This window comes from Phyllobates terribilis, unplaced genomic scaffold (assembly GCF_046119375.1).
Source record: "Phyllobates terribilis strain yellow unplaced genomic scaffold, ASM4611937v1 Scaffold_3__8_contigs__length_932513732, whole genome shotgun sequence".
Taxonomy (NCBI): Eukaryota; Metazoa; Chordata; class Amphibia; order Anura; family Dendrobatidae; genus Phyllobates; species Phyllobates terribilis.
The window spans coordinates 14,705,598-14,719,020 of NW_027362763.1; the positions used below are offsets into that span (position 1 = coordinate 14,705,598).

The 13,423-nt window shown below is 54.2% G+C and overlaps 1 protein-coding gene across 1 annotated transcript in view; it reads right to left on the reverse strand.

Annotated features, from left to right (window-relative positions):
- GTF3C2 (general transcription factor IIIC subunit 2) overlaps positions 1 to 13,423 on the reverse strand; it is an 84,850-nt gene that overhangs the window by 35,875 nt on the left and 35,552 nt on the right. Inside the window, exons 7-8 of the mRNA XM_073672885.1 lie at positions 4,619 to 4,730; positions 4,421 to 4,538 (exon numbers count right to left, since the gene is read on the reverse strand). Coding sequence (XP_073528986.1) covers positions 4,421 to 4,538; positions 4,619 to 4,730 — 230 coding nt within the window. The remainder of the gene's footprint in view (positions 1 to 4,420; positions 4,539 to 4,618; positions 4,731 to 13,423) is intronic.

Sequence of the window (13,423 nt, forward strand, 5' to 3'; positions counted from 1 at the left end):
AGGAGAAGTGTCCTGAGCCGCCCCTCCCCCCCAGGAGAAGTGTCCTGAGCCGCCCCCCTCCCCCCCAGGAGAAGTGTCCTGAGCCCCCACTCCCCCCCAGGAGAAGTGTCCTGAGCAGCCGCCCCCCCAGGAGAAGTGTCCTGAGCAGCCGCCCCCCCAGGAGAAGTGTCCTGAGCCCTCCCTCCCCAGGAGAAGTGTCCTGAGCCCCCACCCCCCCAGGAGAAGTGTGCTGAGCCCCCACCCCCCCAGGAGAAGTGTCCTGAGCCGCCCCTCCCCCCCAGGAGAAGTGTCCTGAGCCCCCACCCCCCCAGGAGAAGTGTGCTGAGCCCCCACCCCCCCAGGAGAAGTGTGCTGAGCCCTCCCTCCCCAGGAGAGGGGCCCTGAGCCCCCCCCAAGGTGCCTGAGCAGACAGATAAGAGCTGGATGTCACAGTGATGGATGGACCTCGGGCTCCTGTCTGGATGTGACTGATCATTGCTGAGTAGAGTAGGGGGTCCTGGAGCGGAGACCCCATAACACAGGAGACAGGGCCCTGATGCCTGTGTGTGTGCAGCGTGCCGCAGGCCTTGCTGTACGGGACATAATGGGTTACGGTCACACAACGGTTAATGTCACAGGCAGCAACCAATCAGCCGTGTAATGACCATCTGTAGTTCTGACAATGACACCCCGGGGGTGGGGGGGTCCACAAGAGACCCCCACCAGGAGAGAGTGAGGAAGGGGGAGCACAAAGCGTTAACCCTCTCATGTCTGCATCACATTCACCCTCAGGAGACGCGAGCGACTATGAATGATGAGGAATCGCACCCAGTCACAGGACTGCACAAACACCGACGAAGGGCCGCGGGACGGCAGAGGACGAAGGGCCGAAGGGCCGCGGGACGGCAGAGGACGAAGGGCCGAAGGGCCGCGGGACGGCAGAGGACGAAGGGCCGAAGGGCCGCGGGACGGCAGAGGACGAAGGGCCGAAGGGCCGCGGGACGGCAGAGGACGAAGGGCCGAAGGGCCGCGGGACGGCAGAGGACGAAGGGCCGAAGGGCCGCGGGACGGCAGAGGACGAAGGGCCGAAGGGCCGCGGGACGGCAGAGGACGAAGGGCCGCGGGACGGCAGAGGACGAAGGGCCGCGGGACGGCAGAGGCCGAAGGGCCGCGGGACGGCAGAGGCCGAAGGGCCGCGGGACGGCAGAGGCCGAAGGGCCGCGGGACGGCAGAGGCCGAAGGGCCGCGGGACGGCAGAGGCCGAAGGGCCGAAGGGCCGCGGGACGGCAGAGGACGAAGGGCCGAAGGGCCGCGGGACGGCAGAGGACGAAGGGCCGCGGGACGGCAGAGGACGAAGGGCCGCGGGACGGCAGAGGACGAAGGGCCGCGGGACGGCAGAGGACGAAGGGCCGCGGGACGGCAGAGGACGAATGGCCGCGGGACGGCAGAGGACGAAGGGCCGCGGGACGGCAGAGGACGAAGGGCCGCGGGACGGCAGAGGACGAAGGGTCAGCTACAGAGGAGGAGAGGGGTCAGGACAGCAGAGGACAGCAGCTACAGCGTACAGCGAGGGGTCAGGACAGCAGAGGACAGCAGCTACAGCGGAGGGCGAGGGGTCAGCACAGGAGAGGACGGCAGCTACAGCGGAGGGCGAGGGGTCAGGACAGCAGAGGACGGCAGCCACAGCGGAGGGCGAGGGGTCAGCACAGGAGAGGACGGCAGCTACAGCGGAGGGCGAGGGGTCAGGACAGCAGAGGACGGCGGCTACAGCCGGGCGAGGGGTCAGGACAGCAGAGGACGGCAGCTACAGCGGAGGGCGAGGGGTCAGGACAGCAGAGGACGGCAGCTACAGTGGAGGGCGAGGGGTCAGGACAGCAGAGGACGGCAGCTACAGAGAAGAGAGAGGGGTCAGGACAGCAGCCATAGAGGAGGGCGAGGGGTCAGGACAGCAGAAAACAGCAGCTACAGCGGGGGGCGAGGGGTCAGGACAGCAGAGGACGGCAGCCACAGCGGAGGGCGAGGGGTCAGGACAGCAGAGGACGGCAGCCACAGCGGAGGGCGAGGGGTCAGGACAGCAGAGGACGGCAGCCACAGCGGAGGGCGAGGGGTCAGGACAGCAGAGGACGGCAGCTACAGCGGAGGGCGAGGGGTCAGGACAGCAGAGGACGGCAGCTACAGTGGAGGGCGAGAGGTCAGGACAGCAGAGGACGGCAGCTACAGTGGAGGGCGAGGGGTCAGGACAGCAGAGGACGGCAGCCACAGTGGAGGGCGAGGGGTCAGGACAGCAGAGGACTGCAGCTACAGTGGAGGGCGAGGGGTCAGGACAGCAGAGGACGGCAGCTACAGTGGAGGGCGAGGGGTCAGGACAGCAGAGGACGGCGGCTACAGCCGGGCGAGGGGTCAGGACAGCAGAGGACGGCAGCTACAGCGGAGGGCGAGGGGTCAGGACAGCAGAGGACGGCAGCTACAGCGGAGGGCGAGGGGTCAGCACAGCAGAAAACGGCAGCTACAGCGGAGGAGGGGGGTCAGGACAGCAGAGGACGGCAGCCACAGCGGAGGGCGAGGGGTCAGGACAGCAGAGGACGGCAGCCACAGTGGAGGGCGAGGGGTCAGGACAGCAGAAAACAGCAGCTACAGCGGAGGGCGAGGGGTCAGGACAGCAGAGGACGGCAGCTACAGAGAAGAGAGAGGGGTCAGGACAGCAGCCATAGAGGAGGGCGAGGGGTCAGGACAGCAGAAAACAGCAGCTACAGCGGGGGGCGAGGGGTCAGGACAGCAGAGGACGGCAGCCACAGCGGAGGGCGAGGGGTCAGGACAGCAGAGGACGGCAGCTACAGTGGAGGGCGAGAGGTCAGGACAGCAGAGGACGGCAGCTACAGTGGAGGGCGAGGGGTCAGGACAGCAGAGGACGGCAGCCACAGTGGAGGGCGAGGGGTCAGGACAGCAGAGGACTGCAGCTACAGTGGAGGGCGAGGGGTCAGGACAGCAGAGGACGGCAGCTACAGTGGAGGGCGAGGGGTCAGGACAGCAGAGGACGGCAGCCACAGCGGAGGGCGAGGGGTCAGGACAGCAGAGGACGGAAGCGACAGCGGAGGGCGAGGGGTCAGGACAGCAGAGGACGGCAGCCACAGCGGAGGGCGAGGGGTCAGGACAGCAGAGGACGGCAGCTACAGTGGAGGGCGAGGGGTCAGGACAGCAGAGGACGGCAGCCACAGTGGAGGGCGAGGGGTCAGGACAGCAGAGGACGGCAGCCACAGTGGAGGGCGAGGGGTCAGGACAGCAGAGGACGGCAGCCACAGTGGAGGGCGAGGGGTCAGGGCAGTAGAGGACGGCAGCTACAGTGGAGGGCGAGGGGTCAGGACAGCAGAGGACGGCAGCTACAGAGGAGAGAGAGGGGTCAGGACAGCAGAGGACGGCAGCTACAGAGGAGAGAGAGGGGTCAGGACAGCAGAGGACGGCAGCTACAGTGGAGGGCGAGGGGTCAGGACAGCAGAGGATGGCAGCTACAGTGGAGGGCGAGGGGTCAGGACAGCAGAGGATGGCAGCTACAGTGGAGGGCGAGGGGTCAGGACAGCAGAGGACGGCAGCTACAGTGGAGGGCGAGGGGTCAGGACAGCAGAGGACGGCAGCCACAGTGGAGGGCGAGGGGTCAGGACAGCAGCCACAGTGGAGGGCGAGGGGTCAGGACAGCAGAGGACGGCAGCCACAGTGGAGGGCGAGGGGTCAGGACAGCAGAGGACGGCAGCTACAGTGGAGGGCGAGGGGTCAGGGCAGCAGAGGACGGCAGCTACAGTGGAGGGCGAGGGGTCAGGACAGCAGAGGACTGCAGCTACAGTGGAGGGCGAGGGGTCAGGACAGCAGAGGACGGCAGCTACAGTGGAGGGCGAGGGGTCAGGACAGCAGAGGATGGCAGCTACAGTGGAGGGCGAGGGGTCAGGACAGCAGAGGACGGCAGCTACAGAAGAGGGCGAGGGGTCAGGACAGGAGAGGACGGCAGCTACAGTGGAGGGCGAGGGGTCGGGACAGCAGAGGACGGCAGCCACAGCGGAGGGCGAAGGGTCAGCACAGGAGAGGACGGCAGCTACAGTGGAGGGCGAGGGGTCAGGACAGCAGAGGACGGCAGCTACAGCGGAGGAGAGGGGTCAGGACAGCAGAGGACGGCAGCTACAGCGGAAGAGAGGGGTCAGGACAGCAGGGGACGGCAGCTACAGTGGAGGGCGAGGGGTCAGGGCAGCAGAGGACGGCGAGGGGTCAGCACAGGAGAGGACGACAGCCACAGCGGAGGGCGAGGGGTCAAGACAGCGGCAGAGATTAGGTGGTGCCCAGGCATCGCCGTCGGTGGTCTCATTGTTCTGACTGATCACTGCCAGCATACTCTGGTGGTCCGTCACCCCACCATACACACCTGAGTGTCTATGTTCGGGGGTCAGTAACCCCTTACCTTTTCCTTGAGCTTCCCGGTGGATGTGCAGTGACTCGGGGTGAGGTAGGCTGTAGATCTGTACATGGCCGCTGGAGGACGCCACCGCCAGGAGTCCGAGCCGCGCCATCTCCGGACCCTGCACACCAGAAATAACGGGCATTATACACCATGGACCCCGCAGACAGAGGACACAACACAACAACTCCCAAGCCTCACCTTCCTGGGGGTCCCGGGAGGCTCCCACCCTCCACTAGGACAAAACTTCAGGTCCCAGATACAGCCGTCATCCACTGCCAGACCATAGGAGAGGGAAGCAGCCGAGCCCACCCTAAAGGGGAGAGAGGGAGACCACGTATACATTACAGGGGTCAAAACCCACAGGGATGGAGACATCACCCTATATCCTGTCCCGTCTGTAGGACACATTACAGGACATCCCCCTATATCCTGTCCCGTCTGTAGGACACATTACAAGACATCTCCCTATATCCTGTCCTGTCTGTAGGACACATTACAGGACATCCCCCTATATCCTGTCCCGTCTGTAGGACACATTACAGGACATCCCCCTATATCCTGTCCCGTCTGTAGGACACATTACAGGACATCCCCCTATATCCTGTCCCGTCTGTAGGACACATTACAGGACATCTCCCTATATCCTGTCCCGTCTGTAGGATACATTACAGGACATCCCCCTATATCCTGTCCCGTCTGTAGGACACATTACAGGACATCCCCCTATATTCTGTCCCGTCTGTAGGATACATTACAGGACATCCCCCTATATCCTGTCCTGTCTGTAGGACACATTACAGGACATCCCCCTATATCCTGTCCTGTCTGTAGGACACATTACAGGACATCCCCCTATATCCTGTCCTGTCTGTAGGACACATTACAGGACATCCCCCTATATCCTGTCCTGTCTGTAGGATACATTACAGGACATCCCCCTATATCCTGTCTGTAGGACACATTACAGGACATCCCCCTTTATCCTGTCTGTAGGACACATTACAGGACATCCCCCTATATCCTGTCCTGTCTGTAGGATACATTACAGGACATCCCCCTATATCCTGTCTGTAGGACACATTACAGGACATCCCCCTTTATCCTGTCTGTAGGACACATTACAGGACATCCCCCTATATCCTGTCCTGTCTGTAGGACACATTACAGGACATCCCCCTTTATCCTGTCTGTAGGACACATTACAGGACATCACCCTATATCCTGTCCTGTCTGTAGGACACATTACAGGACATCCCCCTATATCCTGTCTGTAGGACACATTACAGGACATCCCCCTATATCCTGTCCTGTCTGTAGGACACATTACAGGACATCCCCCTATATCCTGTCCCGTCTGTAGGACACATTACAGGACATCCCCCTATATCCTGTCTGTAGGACACATTACAGGACATCCCCCTATATCCTGTCCTGTCTGTAGGACACATTACAGGACATCCCCCTATATCCTGTCCTGTCTGTAGGACACATTACAGGACATCCCCCTATATCCTGTCTGTAGGACACATTACAGGACATCCCCCTATATCCTGTCCTGTCTGTAGGACACATTACAGGACATCCCCCTATATCCTGTCCTGTCTGTAGGACACATTACAGGACATCCCCCTATATCCTGTCTGTAGGACACATTACAGGACATCCCCCTATATCCTGTCCCGTCTGTAGGACACATTACAGGACATCACCCTATATCCTGTCCTGTCTGTAGGACACATTACAGGACATCCCCCTATATCCTGTCCTGACTGTAGGACACATTACAGGACATCCCCCTATATCCTGTCCCGTCTGTAGGACACATTACAGGACATCACCCTATATCCTGTCCCGTCTGTAGGACACCTTACAGGACATCCCCCTATATCCTGTCCCGTCTGTAGGACACATTACAGGACATCACCCTATATCCTGTCCTGTCTGTAGGACACATTACAGGACATCACCCTATATCCTGTCTGTAGGACACATTACAGGACATCACCCTATATCCTGTCTGTAGGACACATTACAGGACATCCCCCTATATCCTGTCCTGTCTGTAGGATACATTACAGGACATCACCCTATATCCTGTACTGTCTGTAGGATACATTACAGGACATCACCCTATATCCTGTCCCGTCTGTAGGACACATTACAGGACATCCCCCTATATCTTGTCCCGTCTGTAGGACACATTACAGGACATCTCCCTATATCCTGTCCTGTCTGTAGGACACATTACAGGACATCCCCCTATATCCTGTCCTGTCTGTAGGACACATTACAGGACATCCCCCTATATCCTGTCCTGTCTGTAGGACACATTACAGGACATCCCCCTATATCCTGTCCCGTCTGTAGGACACATTACAGGACATCCCCCTATATCCTGTCCCGTCTGTAGGACACATTACAGGACATCCCCCTATATCCTGTCCCGTCTGTAGGACACATTACAGGACATCTCCCTATATCCTGTCCCGTCTGTAGGATACATTACAGGACATCTCCCTATATCCTGTCCTGTCTGTAGGACACATTACAGGACAACACCCTATATCCTGTCCTGTCTGTAGGACACATTACAGGACAACACCCTATATCCTGTCCTGTCTGTAGGACACATTACAGGACATCACCCTATATCCTGTCTGTAGGACACATTACACGACATCCCCCTATATCCTGTCCTGTCTGTAGGACACATTACAGGACATCACCCTATATCCTGTGCTGTCTGTAGGACACATTACAGGACATCACCCTATATCCTGTCTGTAGGACACATTACAGGACATCACCCTATATCCTGTCCTGTCTGTAGGACACATTACAGGACATCACCCTATATCCTGTCCCGTCTGTAGGACACATTACAGGACATCACCCTATATCCTGTCCTGTCTGTAGGACACATTACAGGACATCACCCTATATCCTGTCTGTAGGACACATTACAGGACATCACCCTATATCCTGTCTGTAGGACACATTACAGGACATCACCCTATATCCTGTCCCGTCTGTAGGACACATTACAGAACATCCCCCTATATCCTGTCTGTAGGACACATTACAGAACATCCCCCTATATCCTGTCTGTAGGACACATTACAGGACATCCCCCTATATCCTGTCCTGTCTGTAGGACACATTACAGGACATCACCCTATATCCTGTCCTGTCTGTAGGATACATTACAGGACAAACCCCCTATATCCTGTACTGTCTGTAGGATACATTACAGGACATCACCATATATCCTGTCTGTAGGACACATTACAGGACATCACCCTATATCCTGTCCTGTCTGTAGGACACATTACAGGACATCACCCTATATCCTGTCTGTAGGACACATTACAGGACATCACGCTATATCCTGTCCTGTCTGTAGGATACATTACAGGATATCACCCTATATCCTGTCCTGTCTGTAGGACACATTACAGGACATCACCCTATATCCTGTCCTGTCTGTAGGACACATTACAGGACATCACCCTATATCCTGTCTGTAGGACACATTACAGGACAACACCCTATATCCTGTCCTGTCTGTAGGACACATTACAGGACATCACCCTATATCCTGTCTGTAGGACACATTACAGGACATCCCCCTATATCCTGTCCTGTCTGTAGGACACATTACAGGACATCACCCTATATCCTGTGCTGTCTGTAGGACACATTACAGGACATCACCCTATATCCTGTCCTGTCTGTAGGACACATTACAGGACAACACCCTATATCCTGTCCTGTCTGTAGGACACATTACAGGACAACACCCTATATCCTGTCCTGTCTGTAGGACACATTACAGGACATCACCCTATATCCTGTCTGTAGGACACATTACACGACATCCCCCTATATCCTGTCCTGTCTGTAGGACACATTACAGGACATCACCCTATATCCTGTGCTGTCTGTAGGACACATTACAGGACATCACCCTATATCCTGTCTGTAGGACACATTACAGGACATCACCTATATCCTGTCCTGTCTGTAGGACACATTACAGGACATCACCCTATATCCTGTCCTGTCTGTAGGACACATTACAGGACATCCCCCTATATCCTGTCCCGTCTGTAGGACACATTACAGGACATCCCCCTATATCCTGTCCTGTCTGTAGGACACATTACAGGACATCCCCCTATATCCTGTCCCGTCTGTAGGATACATTACAGGACATCCCCCTATATCCTGTCCTGTCTGTAGGACACATTACAGGACATCCCCCTATATCCTGTCCTGTCTGTAGGACACATTACAGGACATCCCCCTATATCCTGTCCTGTCTGTAGGACACATTACAGGACATCCCCCTATATCCTGTCCTGTCTGTAGGATACATTACAGGACATCACCCTATATCCTGTCTGTAGGACACATTACAGGACATCCCCCTATATCCTGTCCTGTCTGTAGGATACATTACAGGACATCCCCCTATATCCTGTCTGTAGGACACATTACAGGACATCCCCCTTTATCCTGTCTGTAGGACACATTACAGGACATCCCCCTATATCCTGTCCTGTCTGTAGGACACATTACAGGACATCCCTCTATATCCTGTCTGTAGGACACATTACAGGACATCCCCCTATATCCTGTCCTGTCTGTAGGACACATTACAGGACATCCCCCTATATCCTGTCCCGTCTGTAGGACACATTACAGGACATCCCCCTATATCCTGTCTGTAGGACACATTACAGGACATCCCCCTATATCCTGTCCTGTCTGTAGGACACATTACAGGACATCCCCCTATATCCTGTCCTGTCTGTAGGACACATTACAGGACATCCCCCTATATCCTGTCTGTAGGACACATTACAGGACATCCCCCTATATCCTGTCCTGTCTGTAGGACACATTACAGGACATCCCCCTATATCCTGTCCTGTCTGTAGGACACATTACAGGACATCCCCCTATATCCTGTCTGTAGGACACATTACAGGACATCCCCCTATATCCTGTCCCGTCTGTAGGACACATTACAGGACATCACCCTATATCCTGTCCTGTCTGTAGGACACATTACAGGACATCCCCCTATATCCTGTCCTGACTGTAGGACACATTACAGGACATCCCCCTATATCCTGTCCCGTCTGTAGGACACATTACAGGACATCACCCTATATCCTGTCCCGTCTGTAGGACACCTTACAGGACATCCCCCTATATCCTGTCCCGTCTGTAGGACACATTACAGGACATCACCCTATATCCTGTCCTGTCTGTAGGACACATTACAGGACATCACCCTATATCCTGTCTGTAGGACACATTACAGGACATCACCCTATATCCTGTCTGTAGGACACATTACAGGACATCCCCCTATATCCTGTCCTGTCTGTAGGATACATTACAGGACATCACCCTATATCCTGTACTGTCTGTAGGATACATTACAGGACATCACCCTATATCCTGTCCCGTCTGTAGGACACATTACAGGACATCCCCCTATATCCTGTCCCGTCTGTAGGACACATTACAGGACATCTCCCTATATCCTGTCCTGTCTGTAGGACACATTACAGGACATCCCCCTATATCCTGTCCTGTCTGTAGGACACATTACAGGACATCCCCCTATATCCTGTCCTGTCTGTAGGACACATTACAGGACATCCCCCTATATCCTGTCCCGTCTGTAGGACACATTACAGGACATCCCCCTATATCCTGTCCCGTCTGTAGGACACATTACAGGACATCCCCCTATATCCTGTCCCGTCTGTAGGACACATTACAGGACATCTCCCTATATCCTGTCCCGTCTGTAGGATACATTACAGGACATCTCCCTATATCCTGTCCTGTCTGTAGGACACATTACAGGACATCCCCCTATATCCTGTCCTGTCTGTAGGACACATTACAGGACAACACCCTATATCCTGTCCTGTCTGTAGGACACATTACAGGACATCACCCTATATCCTGTCTGTAGGACACATTACACGACATCCCCCTATATCCTGTCCTGTCTGTAGGACACATTACAGGACATCACCCTATATCCTGTGCTGTCTGTAGGACACATTACAGGACATCACCCTATATCCTGTCTGTAGGACACATTACAGGACATCACCCTATATCCTGTCCTGTCTGTAGGACACATTACAGGACATCACCCTATATCCTGTCCCGTCTGTAGGACACATTACAGGACATCACCCTATATCCTGTCCTGTCTGTAGGACACATTACAGGACATCACCCTATATCCTGTCTGTAGGACACATTACAGGACATCACCCTATATCCTGTCTGTAGGACACATTACAGGACATCACCCTATATCCTGTCCCGTCTGTAGGACACATTACAGAACATCCCCCTATATCCTGTCTGTAGGACACATTACAGAACATCCCCCTATATCCTGTCTGTAGGACACATTACAGGACATCCCCCTATATCCTGTCCTGTCTGTAGGACACATTACAGGACATCACCCTATATCCTGTCCTGTCTGTAGGATACATTACAGGACAAACCCCCTATATCCTGTACTGTCTGTAGGATACATTACAGGACATCACCATATATCCTGTCTGTAGGACACATTACAGGACATCACCCTATATCCTGTCCTGTCTGTAGGACACATTACAGGACATCACCCTATATCCTGTCTGTAGGACACATTACAGGACATCACGCTATATCCTGTCCTGTCTGTAGGATACATTACAGGATATCACCCTATATCCTGTCCTGTCTGTAGGACACATTACAGGACATCACCCTATATCCTGTCCTGTCTGTAGGACACATTACAGGACATCACCCTATATCCTGTCTGTAGGACACATTACAGGACAACACCCTATATCCTGTCCTGTCTGTAGGACACATTACAGGACATCACCCTATATCCTGTCTGTAGGACACATTACAGGACATCCCCCTATATCCTGTCCTGTCTGTAGGACACATTACAGGACATCACCCTATATCCTGTGCTGTCTGTAGGACACATTACAGGACATCACCCTATATCCTGTCTGTAGGACACATTACAGGACATCACCCTATATCCTGTCCTGTCTGTAGGACACATTACAGGACATCACGCTATATCCTGTCCTGTCTGTAGGACACATTACAGGACATCACGCTATATCCTGTCCTGTCTGTAGGATACATTACAGGACATCCCCCTATATCCTGTCCTGTCTGTAGGACACATTACAGGACATCACCCTATACCCTGTCCTGTCTGTAGGACACATTACAGGACATCACCCTATATCCTGTCTGTAGGACACATTACAGGACATCACCCTATATCCTGTCTGTAGGACACATTACAGGACATCACCCTATATCCTGTCTGTAGGACACATTACAGGACATCACGCTATATCCTGTCCTGTCTGTAGGACACATTACAGGACATCACGCTATATCCTGTCCTGTCTGTAGGATACATTACAGGACATCCCCCTATATCCTGTCCTGTCTGTAGGATACATTACAGGACATCCCCCTATATCCTGTCCCGTCTGTAGGACACATTACAGGACATCACCCTATATCCTGTCCTGTCTGTAGGACACATTACAGGACATCACCCTATATCCTGTCTGTAGGACACATTACAGGACATCACCCTATATCCTGTCTGTAGGACACATTACAGGACATCACCCTATATCCTGTCTGTAGGACACATTACAGGACATCCCCCTATATCCTGTCCCGTCTGTAGGACACATTACAGGACATCACCCTATATCAGGTCCTGTCTGTAGGGCACATTACAGGACATCCCCCTATATCCTGTCTGTAGGATACATTACAGGACATCACCCTATATCCTGTCCTGTCTGTAGGATACATTACAGGACATCACCCTATACCCTGTCCTGTCTGTAGGACACATTACAGGACATCACCCTATATCCTGTCTGTAGGGCACATTACAGGACATCCCCCTATATCCTGTCCCATCTGTAGGACACATTACAGGACATCACCCTATATCAGGTCCCGTCTGTAGGACACATTAGAGGACATCACCCTATATCCTGTCTGTAGGAAACATTACAGGACATCCCCCTATATCCTGTCCCGTCTGTAGGACACATTACAGGACATCACCCTATATCAGGTCCTGTCTGTAGGACACATTACAGGACATCACCCTATATCCTGTCCTGTCTGTAGGACACATTACAGGACATCACCCTATATCCTGTCTGTAGGACACATTACAGGACATCCCCCTATATCCTGTCCTGTCTGTAGGACACATTACAGGACATCCCCCTATATCCTGTCCCGTCTGTAGGATACATTACAGGACATCCCCCTATATCCTGTCCCGTCTGTAGGACACATTACAGGACATCCCCCTATATCCTGTCCCGTCTGTAGGACACATTACAGGACATCCCCCTATATCCTGTCCCGTCTGTAGGACGCATTACAGGACATCCCCCTATATCCTGTCCCGTCTGTAGGACGCATTACAGGACATCACCCTATATCCTGTCTGTAGGACGCATTACAGGACATCCCCCTATATCCTGTCCTGTCTGTAGGACACATTACAGGACATCACCCTATATCCTGTCCTGTCTGTAGGACACATTCCAGAACATCCCCCTATATCCTGTCTGTAGGACACATTACAGGACATCCCCCTATATCATGTCCTGTCTGTAGGACACATTACAGGACATCCCCCTATATCCTGTCTGTAGGACACATTACAGGACATCCCCCTATATCCTGTCCTGTCTGTAGGACACATTACAGGACATCCCCCTATATCCTGTACTGTCTGTAGGATACATTACAGGACATCCCCCTATATCCTGTACTGTCTGTAGGATACATTACAGGACATCACCCTATATCCTGTCTGTAGGACACATTACAGGACATCACCCTATATCCTGTCCCGTCTGTAGGATACATTACAGGATATCACCCTATATC